Source organism: Diadema antillarum, unplaced genomic scaffold, assembly GCF_040938485.1.
Source record: "Diadema antillarum isolate AM-2024a unplaced genomic scaffold, OU_Dant_1.0 scf00000008, whole genome shotgun sequence".
Lineage (NCBI taxonomy): Eukaryota > Metazoa > Echinodermata > Echinoidea > Diadematoida > Diadematidae > Diadema > Diadema antillarum.
In genome coordinates, this window is record NW_027270897.1 from 3,308,014 (window position 1) to 3,333,607 (window position 25,594).

Consider the following 25,594-nt stretch of genomic DNA (forward strand, 5'->3'; position numbering starts at 1 on the left):
AAACTGAAAGATGACCAAATTTATGGATGATTTAGTGATGCTTACTACCTAGCGATACTATCTGACAACAAAATATGGTCTCTACTTATTTATCTATTTACTTCGAAACAGTTCTTTTGAGACTATAAAAAAAAAACCAAGTATCCTCATGAAGTCATTAGAAGTTTATTGTACCACCTATATTTCACTAACATGCAATTAAGAACACTTTTTTCCCCTCTTAGTATCAAACCACCATGCAGTTCAGAGCATGGAAACCTTCAACTGCAGATGCAAGGCAATGAATATATATTAAAACATACAATGGTCTCAATGGAGCCCAACATCACAAAGCAGTTATGATTAAAAAAAAACACACACACACACACACACAAAAAAAAAAACTCACCATGCTTTCAAAGTCATGATGTTTCAGAGATGTGGGGAATTGGTCACTTTCATTTCCATCGCAACCAGGTTGCATCTTCAGCATTAGAAGAACTGATAGTACGGTTTATTCACTAGAATTGGTCATCTCTTCTCATTCAAACCAGAGAGTTAAAGGTTGTTGTTGTTTTTTACCTGCCATCTTCACATATACTTTGCAAGGGCCTGAGAAAAGATGTCTGCAATCTGCAATATCTGTTTGATTCAATCTTAACCTCTCCCGATGAACCCCCCAATTTCTTGCATTATAACTTAGATAGCAGTTTCCAGAAGCAGAATTGTGTGACCCTCACCAGTTCGGTCACCAGGGTCTTGAGCACCTCTGGTCCCAGTGTGTCCACTGCATTTTCACAGGTGCTGGCCAGGGAGCCCATGACAGTGCATGCCATCTTGGCCCCTTGGAGAATCTCATCCTACATGGGGATGAAAACAACAGCATATACGCATACAAAAATGAATAAATTTCAAAAATTGCCAAAGGTTTACTTGCCATTTTGTCTCACTCTCTAAACTTTTAGAGTTCACAACTTTTTTTTAAGTGTGTCTGAAGTTTGCTCAAATTTGTACTGAGTCAATCTACTTTCTTTCTCTTGTTTTTGTACAAAGCAACATGATATCAGCTTGGAATTTCTCTTTCAGTGGGAAAAGGTTTACATTGCAAGAAACCATAACATGCTACAGGGGTTGAGGAACATGTCCCTTTTGTGCCAAGAGCTTCTTTGCATTACAAGATAAAACACTGGCTGCCTTTTTACCTGCACTGATGTCTGCTCCAAGACATTGCGGACTCCGTTGACAAAGGCGTCACAATCGGAGCAAGCTGGAGATTCCTGCATCAAATAGATGAATACATGTAGATAAAAATTTAATAGCTGATGCACACGGACACTATAACAGAAGTTGTCCTTTCACTAAATTTTTGCTTAATTACAAAACACATTCATTTTTCTCATGGCATCCATTCCATCTCTTGATAACATCCTTAACTAGAAAAGCACTCTGAGAGCGCAGACCTCCGCCAAGCATGCAGCTCATTTCCACCACTGATCTTGTTCTTCCATAGAGATATCAGTGATTTCCACCCATAGGCCTATGTACTTATAGCATGCAGAAAGTGTTTATAGTGTGCTGAAAGTCACCCGATTTCCCAATATAGAAGCCTTTAATTGTTACGTCATAAACCCTCAGCTGCACGGCACGCCTCGCCCTAGCAGAAACTAGAGCACGCACTTAATGCGCGCATACAAACCTCAAATACGCGCAGCCTGAATTCCCAAGTTCATTGACCCTACCTGCCAAAATATTAAAAATCCTTCATAAATTCCCCCAAAATTCTCGGATCACTACCAAAAGTTAATCATTTGGTACTTGCGTCATTCTCAACCTTTCCTGCAAGTTTCATCCCAATTAGTTGACTACTTTTTGAGTTATTTTGCACACAGACAAACTAACTAACAAACACACACACAAACCAACGGTAACGAAAACATAACCTCCTCCCTTCGCAGAGGTAACAAGGTTTATTATACTACTACTACTTCAAGTGAGAGGAATTGCTGACAGTACTATAACATTGTGATACTTCATGATTACAAAGATACACAGTGTACACAGAGATATAGAATGTGATGTTGCTTCGTAAGGTCTTGTAAGTACTACTGCCTTGAAACTACCACTAGATTACCTCTTTGAATGGAATACTGGCAAGGATTGGAATAATTGAGTCTGTGGAGGTGTGACATGAATAGTGTAAGACATACTGGAGATCCAACATGTATTATATACTTTATCCATAGTTTGGAATAACAATTCACATGTATATCTGTGTGCGCATGGAACACATAAATTTGGAACTCAGTCTAAGGCCAAAAAAAAAAAATTGTTGCATTGGCGTAACCCGCCCGACCCTAAAAATTCCGCCGACCCCATGTTTTTTTATTATATTTTTTTTGCTATCGATATCAAATATCTTGTTGATTGCGATCGCGATCGCACAAACTCGGAAGTGGAAACGGCTCTGGGGATATCAGATGTACGAGGGAGAGATCTAGCGCCTCGCATAAGCCTTCCTTGATCAGTACGTCATCTGTTTCCAACACGGACACGTACTCTAACAAGATTTATTCAGTGTATGCGTAGCATTCAGACTGCGATGTATTGTGCACAGTTTTGCCATAGGTTTCTTGTGTGGAGAACTTACACGAATCTGTATATGTGGGAATGTAATAGAGATCGCCGTGTGCGATGAAAAGATCGTACATATGGGTCAATTTGCATCTATCTTATCTAAGTCAAAATAGTAAAATATGAAGTGAAAACATTCAGGATAGGGATTTCAACATCTTTAAATTCTGTGAAGGGGTATAATTCCAGTAATATCGGCCTCATAAATGATTTGTAGAATAGATGAACACAGCACATTCGGTGCAGCAGTTGTAACTGTTTACTGAGCTGAGCACGAGTTTTACACGTAAAATGCAGGTAGCAAAAAAAAAAAAAAAAAAAAAAAAAAATCCACCCGACCGACCCTATTTGAAAATCTCATGTTACGCCAATGCAACAATTTTTTTTTTTGGCCTAAGGTCATAGCCGAACAATGGGCCAAAAATGCACGCAGAGAAACACACACAGAAACGCATATCATTCCCCTCCAAATACGTCAAATTTCATTATCCACGTTTGATGTTTTTTACACAGGAGAACCTTGAGTGGAACCTAGCATTTTCTGTCACAAGCCACTGAAGTCTTCCATTCAACAACTTCAAAATGATACATTTGAAATAATAATAAAACACTAATGTCAAGCTGGTGCAAGAACAACAAATTCAGTATACGTTGTACGTGAATTCCTACACGTTAACATTTTCAGTAACCATAAAATTGATAATCTTGACCTAACATGTCAAAACAGCAGATACTCTAGTCTCCAACAGAGGTCAGAAGAAGCCTCCGTTTACTCCTCCCCCAAAACTTTGATAAGTATCCCAAACATTATCATAAAGCATACTCCACATGCAGATAAGAAAGGGGGTGGTTTCCATCCAGCCTGCAACTCCCAACAAACAATTTTAAAGAAAATCTATTTGCCAACCAGGCAAGGGATTTAGAAAATGATTCGACACAGAGTCCAATGTAAAACACACTGCTTCTTCCTCTGTGTGTGTGTGTGTGTGTGTGTGTGTGTTTGTTTTAGTTTTGATCTTCCTGAAAGACAAGAGTGCAAGAGCCCTTGAATCTTGAGAGTTCATAGCTGTATAGAATTTATGGTATGACAGGACTAACAATTGTCCTTGCAAGTTACATTTGGCTTCGATAGAGTGAAATTCATCGAATAAAATGAAGACGTGACACAAGAATGGGTCTTTAAATGTGAAAGATATGGGACTTTTAAAGTTCCAAATGTCTTCACATAGCACTGACATCAGTCACAACCTCAGATGTAAACATCGTAGATTTCATTTGCATGTAGTACTGCGACCGCCACAAGACTGTCATTGACCTGCATACAAATTTAAAATCATTTAAAAGTATCGTATCCTATTTTACCTACATGTAGTTGTTGTTGTGCTGTAACAACCTGGCAACGGTGACTTTTACATGTAGAGGAAGGGAATAGTGCCTCGTAGGTACTAACTTTCAAAATATACTACAAAAATATGATTTTTTGTAATATTTTCATATGTTACATGTGCAAAGCAATGAGGGAATGATTAGGTGACCATGTCATCAACTTTTATCATGACATGCTTTCCTTGAAACAAGGTGTTTGGTAAGCGTGCAGGCATATCAATCATCAGTACTTCCATTTCAGATTGTCCTGACTGTATTGCGACTGCTTTGTCGCAGTCTTTCATCGCGACTAAGTTTTTGAATAAGTGCAGTGTCTCAGTACACTGGTAGTCAAATGAGGGTGGGGTGGGGAGGAAAGAGGAGAAGACGTGTTAATAATAGTGAGGGGAACGATATTAAATGTCAAATCATTCATGGCTGACCAGTGCTCACCTGAACTGACTGCCCCCTCCAGACGTTCTGGATGCAGTATTCCACAGCGCCGCATTCATCAGCCTGTGCAACACTGAGACACCAGTACGACGTTCCCTCGCTGCATCTTGACCGGTAGATCGCTGCTGGATTTATTGCACCAGCTGGACATGGGTGAAAGAAAACAAAGCAAAACAAAAACATTACTTACAAGATCTTGTGAGCATGGATTGCTGTTTGTCAAATTTTGTAAATGGAAAACTATGATGATCACAATCTAATTGCACTCTAAAATCATAGGACCTGTCAACAGAGGTTGACATTACAGAAATATATTTTGATTCTTATTTTCTACTTGATTCAAAGAAATGCTTTTTTTCGTATTATACAGAATAGAATAATATTATTGTAAATGTAGAATCACAAAAAAATGAAAAACCCCTCCCGTTCTGTTTGGGAGTTGCTGACTATCACGGACAATTTTGTACTCCACACCAGATGGTCTATTCACTGTGACATCACAATGCACTATCACTGCGTGGAAAACAAAATTATTGTCAACATGTAAAAAAAATTTGACACTTTGAAAGAGACAGAGGACCTTTAATCTTCTTAACCCATTCCTTACTGGAACCTGGTACACCAGGTTCCCAAAATGTAGACAAGAGTGTCTGCATTCATAGCCCACATTCATGTTCATTTGTTTCATGCTGACCAGAAAAAAAAAGACTTTTGATTAAAAGATTAGACTTCTTTTATCAATACAATTGTACCTGTTCTTTTTCTTTATCAAAACTGTGGACTGCACTTTTGTCTAGATAATTTGCCATTTTCCAATATACTGTCAGTAGTAATGTGCTTGTTTTGCAGTACATACATAATTCACAGCCAATGCAGGCTAAGCTCACCAGATTTTAACTTTTGCTGACCCCATTCAGATGCCCTTATAGTCAGTAAGTGTATAACAAGAGTTTGCAAGCCCATCAGCGCATGCTCTATTCATATCTCATGTCCGTTGATCAATATTTTGCATTGTTCGATGGCCCTTGCAGTTGAACATGGAAAGGGGAAACATGTACAACTTTTACTGCTTTTGCACAGGCAGGTTACCAACCTGTCCATTCTTTGTCAAGGGGGAAAAAAAAATCTTGTTTTGGGGCATTGAAGGCTCTCAGAGAATTGCGGGAAGAACACGTTAAATACGTTGCCAATTTAAAAATCACTTAAATATTTAGCTATTTAATAAGAGATCTTTGAAAAATCTGTGAAATTCTGAAACAGAAACAAACATTTGAAGCATACAGGTATAAACAAGAAAGGGCCAAAATGATAGAAAAATTTCAACTCTGCCTTATTAAACACAAACAACGGCAGTCAAATGACAATAAACAGATTCAGTATCAAACCATGCAAATGTGGTTCAATACCTATAAAATTTGATGGGTACTGATGTATAGTGATGAACCTACAATGTATAAATCACATCCTTGTCCCTTTAGTGAAGAATGGCCTCACATCAAGCCCTGCACAACATGACCTTGCACTATCAAAGCCACTGTACCTACACTAACTATTATCTTTGACAAACTTGAGAATGTTGATACAGTAGATCTATCGCAAAGTCAATTGTGGTCAAATTAACTCACACCATCTCATCCACATGGCAAAGATATAAACTTATATTATAATTATAAAGGCTAGAGGTCATATTTTGAAATGAAGAATGTTGACTCCATTCAACACAATGGAACTATAACAACAACAACAACAAAAAAGTGGAAAAGAATGAGAATATATGATAGGAGAAACTTTGCCCTGATAAAAGACAATGGAAACATCGGTCATAAAAGGTTTGACCTACATGTACAGCGCACATATTATCAATATCATATCTGAAACACAACTGTGGTCCTCAGTGAAAGACAGTTCAGACCTTTATGAAAACCATCCTTCTACTACATGTACTTAAATATAGTGCAGTCAAAATCTTGTTTGTACACCTAACAAGCAAATTTGTATCAACACAATATTTGGAATATGGTATGCAGAGCGACTTCTATAGTCCAGAACATCCCCACCAGTACGGTACTAGAAATCATTATCCCTTCACATTCTCCCGTTAAAATTACCACGCTAGAAAATCACAGTTCAGCGACTAGGCATACACATAGAAACATAAATATCTCTCAAAGCATTCACTTCAATGCGTAAAATTATAATGGAGGTGGTGGAAATGAGTGAAGGACTGTTGGAAACAAGCACCAAGTGCCAACATACATGTACATATACATGTACCTTAATGTACTAGTACTTGTTGTACAGTGTATTACACTACACATGTACAGCAGTTCTTGCAATACTGTATACGCCATATATTTCACGAGTCTAAATTTTCGCGAATCGGGAATTCCAGACGATTTCGCGAGTGGTTAAATTCGCGATCGTGGAGTCCTGTACTGAACGGAGAAATGTACACGTGTATGTCACATCCACATCGGGATCAGTCAATATTTTCGCGTGTTTTTAATTTCGCGAATAGCACCCGACTCGCAAAATTCGTGACAATGAAAACCTCGCGAAATATTCAGCGTATACAGTATAGCTTTGAAGCATACTTTGTACACTGCATGATTTAATCTGATTTCTTTGATTACATTCACAAAAATATCTCCCCCTCTCTCTCTCTCTGGGGATTCTGCATCAAATCTTTTACATTTTAGAAGCACAATCACCGACAAGGCTTGACATTAGTAGTGGGTTTGTGGCCCAGGGCTACCAGAAATAGGTGTTGGGCCACCACTTTTTGAGAGATCATATGTTTTGGTGACATAATTGGGCCACCAAATATTTATGTGTGTACAGTAACATTGTTTAGGCGTTTTCCCACCTAGAACAGGGGTCACTAAATTGCTGTTGAGTGCTTCATATATAATAACTGCCCACATTTCAGCCAGCTGAGGTAATTAGGGTTATCAAGTCACCAATAGTCTTCATGGATAAACACAGGCTAAATTCAGGCAAACAATTTTTGTGCTCTTGTGGCCAAATTTCACTCCTAAATTCTATATGTAGGTATACTCCTATGTTACATATAATTATTTCATGAATATTTTGTGTCATGGATAATCATACTTACGCCGCAATTCAATAATTATTTTGATGATTTAGATACCAAATCATTCCAGTTATAGCTTTTTCATCATTTTTCTAGGTACTTCCTCATCATAGTATGTAATACTTGAATCACTCGGCTCATACCAACTTTTACATACTGTATACAATGTACAGTATATTTATCATGGTTGATTGTATTCTGATTTTTTTTTAATTATTCAACTTTTCTTCTTTATTTGTTCAGGCCACCAAATACAAATACAAAATTCATATAATGATGATGTACATTGTATTGGTGACCCGAATGGGACACGAAAGAAAAAGTTAGTATTAATCAATGAAATACAAACTTTTACACTGTACATATACATAATGGTATAAATATTATTATACTTGTAAACATATCTGATACATTTCCAAGGGTGGAAATCAACTCATTTCAGAGTCTAAATTTATCTTGGTCACATTATGATATTGGATGTGGTTTACATAGTAAGTGATACCATGATCATGACTATATTTAGCCGACCTAAAACAGCCTAAGTACATGTACAGCTATCTGATATTCCCAGATGGTACGCACACATGTTTTCCCATACAATGTATTTCCACATACTGTAGGCCTACATTTGAATCATTTGAAGTAACAATTAGTTCACGACAGTAGCAGCAAGGTATCGCACATTTATGAACCACACATGGTACACAGAAAATTTCTTAAAATAATTTCTTTTAATATTACTCCTAGTGCACATTCTGAAATAGTCTTCCATCTTTAAAACACAAAACCCCCTAAACTGTAACATATGTACAACACTGTCTGACATCACAAATTGTGTACATTTACAACATATAGACATGTTTCCATAGTACTGCTAATAGTTGTGTTTATGTTTTCACTCCCTGAATTCAGAAAGACATTCAAAGCAGGTGATGTGTATTGATCAGTCACCATGCACATTAATTTGTAACACCTTCTCTGGCCCCTACTGCTAAAAGACGTCCATCTACCCTTTGATTTCAAGTACACATGTAAGTCAAGCTTGGAAAAACACAAAGAAACAAAGATTGACAGCTTTGTAAGGATGTTGGCCTGGACATTTTGTCAACCCATGATGTAGCAGTAACATCATCACCAACCAGCATTATACACTTGAAACAAAGTACAACCAAGTCAATTGTGTGTACTACAGTTGTCTGAATAGACAATAGATGTACTGCTGGTCCCATGACAGCATGTCATTACACTGGATGGTTTTCAGAGGATGCAAGTATTTTGCACACTGCACCAGAACCACATAAATTGCACACGCATTGCTTGGGTCTAACAAAGCAATATATTTCAGTACGCAATGAAACAAGGCCATCCAGACCAGAACAATTTTGAGCTTTTTCCATGCCCAGGCAGCCAACAGCCCATGTCTGTGTAGTACCAAAACCCAAGACTCTCTTCACTACAGAGCTGTATGTGATGTGTACAGAGTATTACACGTACGGCAACGTGTCTCTGGTTTCATTTTTTTTTCTTCTGATGCCAAATATGGTAATAATAGTAATAATAATAATAATAATCTGAATGATTCATCTCGCTGTCAGGATTTTAGCATTAAAAGTGGCATCATATTTCATCAAACTACACATTGTAAAACCTAACTCAACAATGATTGGAATAATTGTCCTCTCCTAATATGAAACTGAAAATGAAACATTGTTTAATGATCTTTAAAATACATATTCTGTGTTACAGCATGAATACTAGATTTGGCAGGGAAATTCACCATCCCACTTGAAAATTACAAAGATAAGTTTTGAAGTCCATCAGTTGAATATTACCCAACACATTGTATCACACTTTCACACTGGAACAGCAATACCTCATAATTTACACAACCTTCTCTTGACCTGATGGGGGCTATGCACCGAACAGTAACACACACACACAACACTTTTTTTTTTTAATGCATGTAGTAATGTACATGTATACAAGTGAACTGTGAATATATTCATGTGTAACAGTGTTGTAAAATTTCATTATACAATATTACAGTTCAATGTACGGTACATGTAATAATGGAATACCCCCAAAATTGGCCAAATACACTTTGTACAGTGTACATAATTTATAAGCAGAACTGTATTTGTACACTCTGTGTGAAATATTTAATGCACAAAGTATCACATTTGAGTTGTTTGTTTAGTGTATATGATACAAATTTACAATGAGGAAGCATACATTTAAGACTGGGGAGTCACATTGAAACTGACGATAATGGGAAGTCCCTCAAGAACAGCAGTGATGCGACTTATGAGGTTCCCCACTAAAGCAAGCATTACCATCTAATAGGCTAATGAAAACTGTCATAAATTGTTTGTTTGTCTGTCTGTCTGTCTTTATCTCTGCATCACATCACAAAGGTCAATACTATAGGATACTAAAAGAATGTACTGCCATGGGTGTCAATCTGCCTAGAACGATGCATCCGGACAAACACATTTTCGTAGTGTACCAAAAGCTCTCCATCAAAATGCTCTCCAATAAAATTTAGCACAAACTCTTTCAAAATGATCTGTTTTGAATTCATTTGAATTATGTGACTGGGTTTTGCATGGCTACTTTATAGAAAGCACGTTTGTGATCAAGCATCCATGTAAAGAAACAAAAGCTATAAAACTGTACAAGTCCCCTCAGAAGACCTACATGTACTTTACGAGTATGCAATGAGGAAAAAGCATACTCTTGTCTTATGCTGTAGGCACAACCATTGGGAACCACAAAGGGACACAAACAAGGAACATCAGGATTGCTTTAATTGATAATCCATGATCTTCCCTTGATGAGCCACAACAGCTCCAGGAATCAGGTGAAAAGATTTTGGACGAGGCCTGTTCTAATTCATGCTCGCTCTGAAATCTCACAGCTTGCATAGCTTGCACGCTGTCTGCACTGGATGCCGCGGGACGCTTGCACGAAAAGCGCCCAAACGCTGGTGGACGGCAGAATTCACAAAGAAAGTGAACCCGTAAAAGACCAAATACCTACCAAGTGATTAGTTTGCAGACAAATTCAAGTGTGCACCTACTCTATCAGTGTGGAATAGTAATTTGGATTACATACACACGATTAGATTCAAGTCCTGATTTTATTTTTCTCTTTATGACTATTTGTAAAATGATGCCAGACTTGCGTGCTTGAAGAGGTGAGAGCTGCAGAAAAAGCATCATGGAAAATTTTGAATCAGATCCAAAGGTGCAGCTATGCAGCAGCCCTGCATTGAGTGAACCTGCTGGTGCCCGTGCTTCGATGGACCATTGCACATCAGTTGATTAAAACTCAATTTTTGTCAAAAAGTATCGACAGAATTTTCATTTCGTTTATTTCATTTCCAGCAATGTGAAACATTTTCATACACAAAATAACACAATATCAATACAATGTAGTAACAAAGAAAAATATGTGAAGTTAAGAATACTACGCATCACAAAAGCAAGTGAAAATTGAATTAAATCTACAGTTGCAGGAAATGGAGGAGACATGCCAAAAAGCTAAGCTTGTATTTTGCAGTCTCCTCGTGGACAAAAAGACTATTTAAAATAACATCAAAGAAGCAATTTGCTAGATATAATATAAAAGGTGCACAACACATACAGACCTATACAAACAAACAAACGAACATACGGACAAACAAACAAACAGACGGACAGACAAACACAAGCAACCTCTCTTGTATAGAGAAAGATAGAGAGAAAAAAAAAAATGTTCTCTTCATCATGGAGAGTGGACATGTGTGTTAACATAAAATCACCGTGTGAACTGGACAGTCCGGAGGAGTTTTTTAAATCATTTTTTTGACATAAATTTACGGCTCTCCTCCGTAGACAGATGGTCCAAGCATGTCACAAACATTGCTGTAGGGGGACGAGAATTTGGTAAGGTACAACTCTCACCCTTCTCAATTGCATCTAATTTACAGTCTTAGATCAGCAAATTAGAACTTAATGTAAATGTAGTAAAATCAACATCTCATGAATACATTGCGCTCACCAGCTGTTTGAAATATCTAAGATTTGGGTAATATTTTCATGGGAAAACACACAACTACCAGGCCATCGATACGATCATAACAGCTCTTCAACATATGAATCCGTTTAGCAAATCACATGCGTTGTACATGCAACAGGAATGGTCCCTTTGGCCAATTAGAGCACAGCTTATGTACATGAATACGAATTAAATGACGATCAACAGACTAGCAAATGGTGATGTTGCAATATTGCCAATGTGGATACAAATTTCTGCAATCTAACCTAGTTACAGTGAGTATTTCAATTGCATAATGTGGGATAGACAGAAAGATTCGTCTGTCCAGAGGAGCCTTTTACTTTTATTGACGTTATCACTCTCCTCCGTAGACAGACGGAAGCTTATATAGTGTACCTCGCTGTAGGGGTGCTCTTAACCACTGTCTCTATGGAGAATTGGGTGAGGTATCTCACCCTTCTCAATTGCGTGTAATTGAGGATATCACCAATACGTAGGTGCTGTGCGCAGAGCAGCGTTTTAGATGCATTACGGGATAGCTCATGTGGCAAACTAGCCCCAGTTTTGGCTGCACATGCACTTACAACACGCTCTGTCTTTATAAAGAGGTATTTTTTGTTGAAGATTTCTTCACTTTCCATCATGTGACCAGCACATTGAAGCCTTGCAGTAGTGAACCATGACTCTAGTGACCGCAAATCAGTAAAGCTTAGACACTTTCAACTCTTTTAAGCTGAATAATAGCCAAGAAAAAAAGGGCTAACAACGGAAAAGCAGACAAAGAAATCCACTGAATCGTATGGGAACTGCGACTCCTGTTAGACAACTGGAAGCGAACAATGGACCGAGGAATCCCACAGTGCACCTGTGACAGAGCTCTTTAGCGTGCGCAGGAGTTTTTTACATCATTGGCGATTGCGAGAATTCACAGCTCTAGATCGGCAAATTTAAACTTGTATAGCAAAATCAACATTTCAAGAATGCATTGCACTCACCAGGTATAATGATATCATATCCAATATTTTGGTAGAATTTTCATGAAAAAAGATGCAACTACCAGCCCCCGTCTGTATGGTCGTAACAGCTCTTCAACATATGAATCCGTTAGCCAATCACAAGCGAGGTAGATTTCTATGTGTTTTTTTTAATCAAAACGCGTACCTCACATGTGATTGGCTAACGGATTCAAAATGGCGACTTACAGCTAGCGAATGGCGATGTTGCGATATGGAAACAAATTTCTGCGATCTAACCTCGCTACTGTATTTTGATTGCAAAATGTGAGAAAGTTACCCCAAATATTGCTGCATAATGTGTCATGTCATGTCAAACTTGTTTGAGTGCAAAAAAGCTGTGTGAAATTGGGTTTATCGTCATGTTTGGTCCGTCCGCGACCGCTGGTAGAGCGCCCTTACAGGAGCCAGCATCATAGCCTTCGGTCTGTATAGCAGGGGATCCATGAGGCCAGACGCAGTCTCCACGGAACATATCCCTGACGACCAGATACAGACTGATCTTTCTGTCAAAATGTGGGAAAGTTATGCCAAATATTGACAGCATAATGTGTCATGTCATGTCAAACTACCGGTAGTTTGAATGTAAAAGAGCTACATGAAAGTGGGGTTATGGTAACGATACTTGGTCCCCGCACGACATTGGGCAGAGCAGCCCTACAGGAGCCAGGAGGACAGCCTTCGGTCTGTAAAGGAGGGGATTCCGTGAAGCCAGACGTAGTCTCCGTTGAACATAATCCAGACGATCCTTCGGTCGACACAAGGACTTGCAACAATTTACATGTATGTAAGATGTGAGACGGATGAAAAGTGAACAGCAGGCCTCATGAGTATCTCAGGTTGAGGGCCTAATGAGCATGGCTGGGGTGCTCATGAGGAGGGATCCCCTCATGAGTGGGTTTCCCAGGACTGAAATACCACATCCGCTATGGAGCTAGTGTACACTGTACTTTCGCACCCGTTTGTCAAATGACCTCCAAACATGCACAAACTCACCCTCATTATTCAGGAACCTAAAATACTTGCATCTGAGTCTCCAAAGTCGAATAGACGTTAAGTTTTAACACTATCTACAAGTGTTGGAAAATCGTTGGAAAGTCTTGATCACTTGAAATGGTGCTCTGTACATGTGTAAGCACAGTACGATGTGCGTTCAGTGTATGCAAAGGGTCGATCATGTGGTCTGAATGTAGCGACAAAGTGGCTTTTTCTATGGAGTCGTTGAAAAGCTCAAATTTGTTTTTTTCTCTTTCCTCGGCCAAATCTTGCGATTAGCGGTTGTCACATACAATGTACTTAGTAGCTTTCAAAGCAATTGAGCATGTGAGTGTGTGCTGCTACTTACTATGTCTCTTCCTCTTTCTTTTCTTTTCTCATTCTCAGGTAGAATCTTTATACGAACATTGTACATTTGTAAATTTCTTTTTCTTTCCTATCAATCATTTCTTTGTGGTTTTCCCCTTGTCTAACTTTCCCAATTTCCTAACTCTACTTTCTGCCTAATTGTTCTTTGTTTCCTTCATGGGTTGTTTTTCCCTCCAACTATAATGGTCTTTCCTTTCTATCCTCTCTAAAATCTTTATCTTATGTGTCATTCTTCAAATGAATCCTTTTTTCATTTCCTTTTCAACCTGTATAATTCTTTTTTTTTCCCTTCCTAATCATCTTTGCTTTCATCCAGTTTTGATTCATCTCTCATTCTATTATTCTACCCAGATGGTTTCTGTTTTCAATGTATACATTGAAGCGACAGCGGCTGCATGTACATGTACACCTTGCAGCTCCGTAGCTCCGTAGCTCCGCAGCGAGGTATTTGGGTCACTGTTAGCCCCGGAGACCGCGCCCCTTTGCGGCGGGGTCCTGGCGGCTACCTCGCAGTTTCGCTAAAGTGAGAATCACGAACAACTCCCTATTGCCACATACGGCGACTTCACGAATAAATCATGGGTAAATTTCTATCATAAACACATTGACAATAAAAAATGAAATATACATTACCCCATTGCCTTGGTTCTTTTCACCAATTTATCTGGAAACTGCAAAATTTTCCACATTTTTTAGGAGTAAGCGGCTTGCCCTAGTGGGAGAGCCGTGCTGCCATTTTGAACGTGTATATCCATTAGTAAGCATCTACGCATGTACTTAGCGAGTAATACGTAGCCTTTTGTCAAGGCCCTCTCGCTGTATGGTGTAGAGAGCCCAGCCGAGTAAGGTAGCGCAACTCGCTTCGCTCGTCCGTTCGCTCGTCCATTACAGCGAGAGGGCTTTGACAAAAGGCTAGCGTGCAATGTTAGTGAGCATCGGTGAGCTGAAGATAATTCGCCTTATAACACAACATTTTCTGCATCATGCGTATTAAAGCAATGAAATGCATCAAACAGTCGCCGATTTGAATCATTAAGATTTAGGTTTAATCGACCCATGTAAGTATTCCTAGTAGTTTTTGTTGAAAAATTAAGGAAATATAGCGCCGGAACGGCACCCGTTTTGTACAACAACATTAAGATCTGAATGCTAAAACGGCGCAGCCCCAACACTGCACGTAGTCGTTGGGGTAACTGCGACAGCCGCCACACGCAGTGTGGCGGCTGCGCCGTGCTCCCATAAAAGATCTTCATGTTGAACAAACGGGTGCCTTTGCGGCGCTATATTTCCTTAATTTTTCAACAGAAACTACTAGGAATACTTACATGGGTCGATGAAACCTAAATGACTATCATCGGCGACTGTTTGATGCATTTCATTGCTTGTGATGCACAAAATGATGTCTTATAAGCAGCTCACCGATGTTCACAGAATTCACAATCACTTGCACAAGCGCACAGAATACTTGAACTATAACATAAGCGAAACTGCGGGGAAGCCGCCAGGACCGCGCCTGGCGGCGCGGTCTCCGGGGCTATCGTTGGGGCTGGTCGCAGTTAGGTCACTGTTGTGTTACGGTTATTCCAGCTCCAGCTTCCAATAAAAAAACCATAAATTTACAGCAATGTAGGCCTACATAAATCACTAAAACGAAGGACTCGTGTAAGCTTCTCGTCAATTTGTGCTGACTGCACAATTACAACCTAACCGGCTTAAATGCTGCCGCCGGGCCGCGCCGCAGAGCGCTCATGTCAATGAGACTGCGAGTGCGAGCGAACAGGGTCCTCCTCCTCTTCGCCTCGCCAGAGCTTTCCCGTGTTTCTAACTCTATCACCGGGTATAGAACACCTACGTTTGATTGAGATACACTCACCGACGGCCACAGCGGCCAAAAGGATAGCCAGGATTTTCATCTTGTCCGCTTGGTAAATCCGTCTCCTTTCTTCTTCTTCCGAAAGAAGAATTTGCCCTAAACAGATATAGGCACGGGTTATGTCTGAGCTTCGCAGGCGTCTTCGTAATTGTCACGGCCTTTCACGAGCGAGGAACTCCAAAGCAAACAATTCATAGATTGTTGTGATACGCGATCGTCACATGCAAAGCTAACTATAGGAAGTACTTACATTGTACAAGTGTACGTACACTGAATGGCCGTAGGCGTGGTGAAAGAAATTTATGATTGGTCACGCAAAGGAGTCTGTGGTACAGTGTATTTGAGAATGTAATTCTTTTGTAGTTTAATTGCTGATAATTAGCAACAAATATTAAAGCGTTGTAATTTTTTTTACATTTTTTGTATGAAATTAGCGCGCATTTTCAATCTTTTGTATGTTCTCATCTGAAATAAGGAAATATGAGGTTTCCACACAGACCAATCACAGCTAGCTTGTCATGCGTTAACTACACTGTACGGAAGTTGGGTCTTGGTTTGTGGTCATGTGATTCTGCGTTCACACCCACTGATCTCTGTAGGCGGTGTTCACACTGCCAATGAGTGAGTAGTGGCGACTGGCATGAACTTTCCAACAATAGAGAGGAAAGTATAGGGACTATATTAGGGGCCTGTAGCATAGACTGTAGATTTGACGACGCTTTAATAACTATCATACTAGTACAAATAGTTGAGTAATAGGCCCCTACATTTACCGGTATTGATAGTAGCGCCGAAAAGGTTATGCATGATTATTCAAGATCGCCATGGGTATTCATGATAATGATCGGTATTGCACGCACGAAAGGGGCTGACAAATGGGATTTATGCGATTTGTTATTCTCATATCATTCTGCTCCAGCAATCTTTTAAGGGAGTTTAGCTAAAGGGGGGGGGGAGGGGGAGGGATGGTTGCTGGCCGAGTGTCGTGCAATCGTATCGTTTATTTTGATATTATACTATGATAGTCTTTTTTTTTTGGGGGGGGGGCAAAATATATGTTTGGATTTTTTTATGTAGGCCCTTATTCATGTCCCCGTCACTTTGCTAGATTGAATCAAAGTAGAAAAAAGTAATTTATATTCAACTATTAATGGAAAATTGTGTCTCGCAATTGATAAGCACAATTCGAGAAAAAAAAAATGTTTTATAGGAATATATTATGTCCTATCCCTGCAGATCCCATTCACATTGGTGTTTTTTTTTTGTTGATAACTTGAATGAACAACAACAGCAAAATAATGATAACGAAAAAGTCTACCAGAAATAGGGCCTGTTCAAGCTATTATGCAACTGATTTGATAAAATCTTTTCAAAGTATGATTCATCCTGATGTTTCAAATAAAAAAAAAAACATGAAAAGAATACATCTGATTACTAGTACTTGTATGTCAATAACCGGCTAGGCCCAATTAAAAAGTTTAGAGTATACTATCATATACATTTAATTTCTTTCCCTCATTGACGTTTAATCGACTCAAAAGTGTCTCCTTGACCTGAACATATCAATTTTCCTTAAATTTCCTGTTTCACAGCATAAAATAAAAAAGACTTGGTCCTAAGTTGTAGTATTAAAGTATAGATAGACTTGGCATATAGGGCGAGTATCCTTGCACCCAAACTTGATTCACTATATCCATTGCAATATCTCCAAGAAAACGTATAAGGAACGAACAACTTTCACAATTCATTTAAGTCGGGCTTCAATGTGACTTTCTACCGTTCTTGTAGTCTATGTAAAGTTCACTTGACCATGGTGTAAAATCCTCCGTGTGCTTTCAGTGCTGATTGGCGCAGAAATCCACATAGCATTGTACGAACTGTCCAATGTACCGGAATGGCGCAGAAAGGGTTAAGGAAGATAAATCCCTTGTGGCATCACCTGACACAAGTCTAACAAACATAATTATATGCAATCAAAAGAATCAACATAACGAATGCGTCTCCTCTGGTGAATTGATAGGGCCCATGCCCTATACTCGCGTGAAGTAAACTACCTCCTCACAGAAAGAGTTCTGCCTTTGATATAGTAGGCCTATAGACCCTAATTATCATCATGGTATATTAACACTTTACACTCTTACTATAACATACGCACACGGCGCGAGGATATCACCGTATTACCATTAGGGCTGTATTTAGTAATTCTCTCGTCGCAATCTCAAATTAGTAGTGTAGCCCGTCTATATGTCAAAAATTCGACCTTGATTTTTCCGAGAAAATGGGAAAAAATGAGAGTAATAAATATAAAAATAGTATCGCTATGTATTTTGTTGAAAATCAGGTCACGTACTTTGGAGAGGTCAGAGAGCTTATAGTAATAATGTAGCCTTGAAAATAGGGAGGAGCGGGCAAATCAGAAAGTGAGAAAAAGAAAATTATGAATGTATCGATAAATTTATAGTATTGATGCTGAGTTGATAAAAATTTGTTTTGACGGGATAAAGCCCGTAGAGCTGCTGGAGGAACGAGAGCAATGTGAGGAAGAAATGTGCGGGTACGAAGTGTACACTGATGAGCGCTGGACATATCAGACAGTGACCGACGGTCAGAGCAGACAGCCAGTGAAACAGTATATCATGAATGGACGAAGTCTAAGCGAGTGAAACAGTATCGTCTGCTGGAGGAACGAGAGCAATGTGATGAAGAAATGTGCGGGTACGAAGTGTGCACTGATGAGCGCCGGACATATCAGACAGTGACCGACGGTCATAGCAGACAGCCAGTGAAACAGTATATCATATGACTGGACGAAGTCTAAGCGAGTGAAACAGTATCGTCTACTGTAAAATGTGAGGGTAAGAGGTGTACTCTGATGACCGACGGGCATATGAGACAGCGAGTGTATACAGAATATGACTGTCACGATAAATACGTAGTATTGAGGCAGAGTTGATAAACATTTGTTTTTGAGGGAGTATATAGGTATTGTGGACGTGCTCGCACTGACACGTTAAGAGTGACACGAGAGAACATGAATCGATATCTGAATGACATTTATTTCAATCCAGAACACGAAGCCAGTTTTGGCGGGGTAGAAAAATTGTACAAGTTCGTGCGAGAAGATGGTCGATATCGCTTAAGTAGGAAACAAATACGAGAATGGTTAGAGGGTATTGACACCTACACGTTGCACAAACCGGCCAGACGTCGGTTTAGTAGAAGCAGAGTCATTGTTGGCGGTATGGATGATCAGTGGCAAATGGATTTGGTAGATATGTCTGCGCTCTCCCGTTACAATTCGGGGTATAGGTATCTCCTTACATGTATAGACATTTTGTCTAAATTTGCCTGGGTAGTGCCCATCAAAGACAAACGTGGCAAAAGCTTGGTCAGTGCTCTGAAAATTATCTTCAAAACGCAGAGGTCTCCGCTAAAGATTCAAACGGACAAAGGCACTGAATTTACCAACAGAATATTTCAAGCCTTCTTGAAAGAGAAAGACATTGAGTTTTTTACAACTGAAAACGAAACCAAGGCTAGTGTCGTCGAACGTTTTAACAGAACGTTGAAAGAAAAGATGTGGAAATATTTTACTCACTCCAACACGTTGAAGTATACCCGCATACTCCCGAAACTCCTCCGAGCCTACAATAATGCCCAGCACCGTTCGATCAAAACAAAACCCGTGCTCGTCACCAAGAAAAATGAAGGTATCATCTGGCAGCGATTGTATGGTGATCAATCATGGGCATTACGTAAACAAAACAGACCTCGCTACGAAAAAGGTGAAAGAGTACGCATCAGTAAGATGAAACGAACTTTTGAAAAGGGGTACCTCCCCAACTGGACAGAGGAAGTGTACACAGTGTCTGGTCGTAAACATCGTGATTTACCCGTCTATCATTTAACCGATGATAATAACGAACAATTGAAAGGTACATTTTACGAACCTGAATTGCAGAGGGTGCGTAAGGACAAGGCGGACATGTATAGGGTGGAAAAGATACTGAGACGGCGAAAGCGAGGGGGTAAAACCGAATATTTCGTGAAATTTCTAGGCTATCCAGACACGTTTAATGCTTGGGTAGATAACATCGATAAAACCTATCGCAATTGAGGGAGGGCATCATTTTGACGAAAGAATCAGTATGGAAGGCGAGGAACAATTTTACGTGACTCTACCCAGTAATAGTTCGTTCGATTATTTTCCGGATAATACAGTCACCAGTTTTAAGACTAAATTAGCCGCGCCGCTCATATTTCACGCGCAGTGGGAGGTGGCATTGGTGGAAATAATTTATCCCTATTCTTGGTATAACGTGAATATTACGAACAACACATTTCAATTTCTACTGTCCGAAGAGGTGGTCAGCCATTGCGTTATACCTGAAGGACATTACAAAGATATAGGTAGTATATGCGAGGCACTGACAGCTGCTCTACCTGAACGATTTCGTAACAACTTCACTGTACAACGCGATTCGAGCTCGGGCAAAGTTATTTTTGATTTCGATCAAGTCAGCGCCATACAGTTAAGCGAGGGATTAGGTTACCTGTTGGGATTTCCCCGCGGCATCATTCGCGGTCACGCACAGGCGCCTTTTTCTCCGAACGTGAATGGAGGGATCAATACACTTTATCTGTATACGGACGTGATTTGCAATCAGCCCGTGGGTGACATCAGTGCCCCTCTCCTGAGAATTGTTCCCGTTCCCCACAGAAGGGCTGGTGAGATCGTCACGTTTACTTACCAAACCCCTCACTATCTGCCCGTAAAATCAAAATACATAGACACTATACAAGTTGATATAAGAAGTGACTTTGGGGAAAAAGTGCCATTTCAGTCCGGAAAGTTGGTAATTAAACTCCATTTTAGAGCTTGTCGTTATCTACATTAACGGTGTAATGCCGCGCCATCGAGAACAAGTGTGGTCTCATCCCCAGTATGGGAGTGGATCTCTGCCCTATTTTCGAGGGGCGAGAGTGCAACGGGGATATGGGCTGGGAAGTATGCTTAAAGGTATCTGGAAATCGGCCGTACCACTCCTGAAAGCTGGTACAAAGTACTTGGGGAAAAGAGCGTTGCAAACAGGTGTTAATGTAGCTCAAGATGTCATGGCGGGAAAAAGTTTGAAAACTGCTTCGGCCGCACAAGCGAAAAAAATTAAACGTCGGATGGTCGAGAGTATGGACGCACCTCCTGTGAAAAGAAAGACGAAGAAGAAGAATGACAAGAAAGTGAATAAAAAGACCAGACGTAAGAAGAAGGCATTCATTTACACTGGCTCTCGACCGGTGAAAAGAAGCAACGATATTTTTGATCGGTCCTGATCACTCTATTACTATTTTTAACCGAAGACAGAGAGTGAAAGCTAAAGTTGAGGGCATAATGGAAAAGCTACACAAGTTATCGTGCGACTGTTCTAAATCGGAAATTGACCTGTTCAGCATCCCCCCGACTCAGACGACCATAGAGCAAGGAAAATGGGTCGAGTTCTTCCCCGTGACGAGCATAGCCGATGCCACGCCCATACAATTTCATCTGCAAAGTTCGCCGGAAGAGTATACTGATCTTTCTCAAACGCTGCTACATCTCAAGGCGAAAGTTGTTAATGCGGATGGTACCGCCCTCACCGATGAATCCTCTGTAGCACCAGTCAATCTTTTTCTACATTCGCTCTTCAGCGAGGTAGATGTGATGTTCAACGATACACTCATCACCCCTTCCACGAACACCTATCCTTATAGAGCTATGTTCGAAAATCTTCTCACCTACGGTCGCGATGCAAAATTGTCGCAGCTAACTTCGTCCTTGTTTTACAAAGACACGGCGGGATATATGGAAATCAATGATCCTCTGGCCTCGAGTAATACCAACGAAGGGCTGAATAAACGCCACGAGTTTACCAAATTGTCTAAAACGGTAGACATGGTAGGAAGGCTACACGTGGATGCATCGTTCCAAGATCGGTTGATTATGGGAGGGGTGGACATTAAATTCAAACTTCATCGCAGCAAGAACGCATTTAGTCTCATGTCGTCTACCCCTGAAGCAAGCTACAAAGTCAAAATCACCGAAGCCAGTCTCTTGGTGAGACGCGTGAAATTGAGCCCGACCACATCGCTACTGCACGCTAAAACATTGGAAACGGAAACGGCCAAGTATCCTATCAGACGAGTCGTGACAACCTCTTTTTCTATTCCTAAAGGACAGTTGTCTTTTACCCGAGAGAGCCTGGTTATAGGACAGATTCCCAAGCGAATGGTGATTGGTTGTGTCAGTAACACGGCTTACAATGGATCTTACGCCAGAAATCCCTTCAATTTTCATCATTATGACCTGAATTACATAGCGTTGTATGCTAATTCAGAACAAGTTCCGTGGAAACCGCTCCGTCCTCAGTTTACTGGATCTTCCCCCAATTACATCTTGGCCTATCAGACTCTGTTTTCTGGTACCAATAGTATGTTTCACGACAAGGGAAATCATATCACTAGAGACGACTACGGAAAGGGATACGCCCTCTACGCCTTTGATTTGACCCCAGATCTGTCGACCGACGATTACTTTCAACCCAAGACTTCCGGATCAGTTCGACTGGAATTGACTTTTGCTTCTCCCCTGTCCGAAACTGTGAATGTCGTCGTTTATTCCGAATTTGAATCTATCTTAGAAGTTGATCGTAATCGTAATGTCACTCTCGACTATGGTAATTAGATATCTGTCGAGATGAACACGCGTGAACTCTTGGGAGTTGTTCAGAAAGAACCCAAACTAAACGGGACTTTTGTTGGTGTTTTTCCCGCCGATAAATTACCAGTTTTAGCCACGAGAAGAAGAAGGAATGGAAGAAAAAGAAGAAGAGAGACTGAGAAAAAAACCGTGTCATTGATTGCGAATGTAGATGGTCACAGAGAAATAGGTTCTCATTGGATTGCTATTTACATCGACAGTAGAGGGCGTGGTGAATTTTTTGATTCATATGGTAGACACCCTACTTTATGTTCGCCCTACTTTACCAAGTTTTTGAATGTCAATGCCGATGTGTGGACGTACAATAGAAAATCGCTACAATCCAGCTGGTCTACAGTGTGCGGGCAGTACTGTCTTTATTATCTTATACGTAGAGCCAGAGGTGATTCGATGAGTAGCATTTTGTCTGAATTTAATTCTCGCACACGGGGGCAGAATGATCAGAGAGTGTACCATTACATCAACAATTATTTACACTCTCCGCCACCACTAGTAGATGCGAATTTTCTGTACAATCAAATAGCAAAGTCGTGGATGTTGAAATAGATGCTATGCTATGAAAGATATGCTGGTTCTAACGTGGTACGTCAAAGCATGCCGTAGTAATTAGATGTCTGACTGTACTGCTACATAATAACCTAACGAAGCGTGTTGTCTTTGGTACCCTCATAAGTACCGCGAAGCTGTTCATATATGTTCGTAGTTTGTACGTATAAGATATAGCTCTTTCTCTCTCTCTCTCTCTCTCTCTCTCTCCCTGTGTCGTCTTGTACACTGTAATGATTATGTCGTGACGTGACTTGATCCTATTTAACTGACCGCGATATAGTAACTTGCATTCTGTTAGCAATGTCACACGCGTGCAGAATAATGTCATTGTCTGATATGATGGTATCAGTAAGAAGTATATTCGTAGAATATAAATCGTACTGTCTTGTCAAGAAAATAAAATCTCAAATACACACACACACACACACACACACACGTAGGTATATTACGCTATGTATCTTCTGATTATATTGCTAAGATTTTTATGTACATAGGTGCCATAAAGTCAGGCGTAGATATTGTATGCTCAAAATGTATGATGTATAGCTCTGTCTCTGTGATAGTTGATATTATTAAGAATTACGGCGTGAATGTTATAACCTGAAGACTATTTGTATAGTTATTTTTTATCTTATAGAGTTTATGGTGTTGCATGTTAACAATAATATATATATATATATATATATATATATATATATAGTAAATGTACATTTTTGTACGCTATAATGTATTAACCTAACCACATCAGCACACACACACACACACACACACACATACACGCACACACAACTTCACATAAGCTACACGTTTATAATGTATTAGTCTAACCGTATTAATCAACACACACTAACACACACACACACACGCAAACATGCAAAACCTCGGTTGTGGGAATTATTGCAGCTTAGTCTATAAGATTATAGAATGTGTAGCATAGACTCGGACAAGAGTGATACAGTTGCAAAGTTTTATACGCTGTACATGGTAGATTTATTGTCTGTACATGTTTGACTATAATACACGATTGTGGTCTCAATAAATAAATAAAGCGTTTACAATTCATATTCATTTGTCTTCATCTTGCTTGAATTCACGTGTACACGTCTTACGTAGAGGTTCGTTATGTATTGTAACATTCAGTGAATGCATAAAATATGATTATGATAATCATTACCAACGTCATTTCACAATACCATCGGGTAGGCTGAAAAAAAAAAATCAGTCGTCTTCACATAAAACTTGACGATCGTACACAAGTGTCATAAAAGTCAATAGGTACCGTTGTACTCTCGTTAAATCGTTTCGATGCATGTAAGGCATCAATTGTAATCTATCCTATAACAAAACATTACACCAAACAATACACGGCGAAGGAGCATAAAAACGTTGCGATACATGTATGGTATCAATATGTGTGACCTATCATGGCCATTCGTTTCCTCTTATTCTACCGAGACGCGGTAGGGTTAAGACGAGAAAGATAATATAAAAATGATATAACACAATACACATTCAACAATTGTCTTGATGTATCAACGTATTCAGTAACATTAGCTTAGACATTTATCGTCAAGAAAATACTATACTATTCATTATCATAAACACATTTCTCTCAAATCTCAATGCATTAGGTCGCAATAATTCAGAGACTTTCCCACTTGAAAGGTAGAGTTCTCTTCTTTTTTTTCTTTGCACGTGTAGTCATCATCATCCTTGAGCTTGCGCTCTTAGACCCTTTCTTAGTAACCCTCTTGTCTACAGACGTAGGTATGAACCCTTTAATTTTCATGTCTTGCATTGCGTTGCGTCGTGCCGTATTGACAATAAGTGATTCGGGCGTATTGCTATTGATCAGAATTTTAAGAAATTCTTTCCAACCCGCTGGTTCGTGCGTATTGCGTACCCTCATGACATCGTATATTAGATCTACTACATTTGAGCCTGGTACAATGGAATCACCAACGATCAACTCTCTATTTTTATTCAGCCAGTCGGTGCTGTCTTTCTTTTGCAGTAAATGATCTAATAACAAACTCCCTCGATGTTTTACCGAGGGGGGTAAAATCTTTAACACATCCTCCTTCAAGGTAGCGTATTGATGGTCAGACAATTCGTCGGACTGTGCTTTTGTAGATGTCGGATCATGGGTATCTGCGTGTCGCTCTCCTAAGAGCACTTCGATCGGCTTCTTCCGACTGTTTTGCTTTTGCAATTGCAAGTATCTATACAAGATGTCATTGTATCTTTGCAATTTTTCTCTATCCGATAAGGTGTGATTTTCTAGCACATCACGAATAGACTCGTCCAATATAGACAGAGCTTTACCCGTAGGTGTTTCACGCTGTGGAGATACTTTTTGCAAAGAACTAGCAAAATCGTGAGGCACCAATATCATTTTCTTGGTGTTTTGCATACTACTACTACTATTAGCCATGACAAGTACCAACAAGTTTAACAAAGAGAATCGATTCTGACAATCA

General features: G+C 39.7%; 1 protein-coding gene across 1 annotated transcript in view; it reads right to left on the bottom strand.

The window, feature by feature from the left end:
• The window catches only part of LOC139718591 (uncharacterized), a 73,396-nt gene extending 57,423 nt beyond the window's left edge, over positions 1 to 15,973 (bottom strand). Inside the window, exons 1-4 of the mRNA XM_071630060.1 lie at positions 15,812 to 15,973; positions 4,429 to 4,571; positions 1,182 to 1,256; positions 720 to 839 (exon numbers count right to left, since the gene is read on the bottom strand). Coding sequence (XP_071486161.1) covers positions 720 to 839; positions 1,182 to 1,256; positions 4,429 to 4,571; positions 15,812 to 15,851 — 378 coding nt within the window. The 5' untranslated portion in view covers positions 15,852 to 15,973. The remainder of the gene's footprint in view (positions 1 to 719; positions 840 to 1,181; positions 1,257 to 4,428; positions 4,572 to 15,811) is intronic.
• Between the last annotated feature and the right edge of the window lie 9,621 nt (positions 15,974 to 25,594).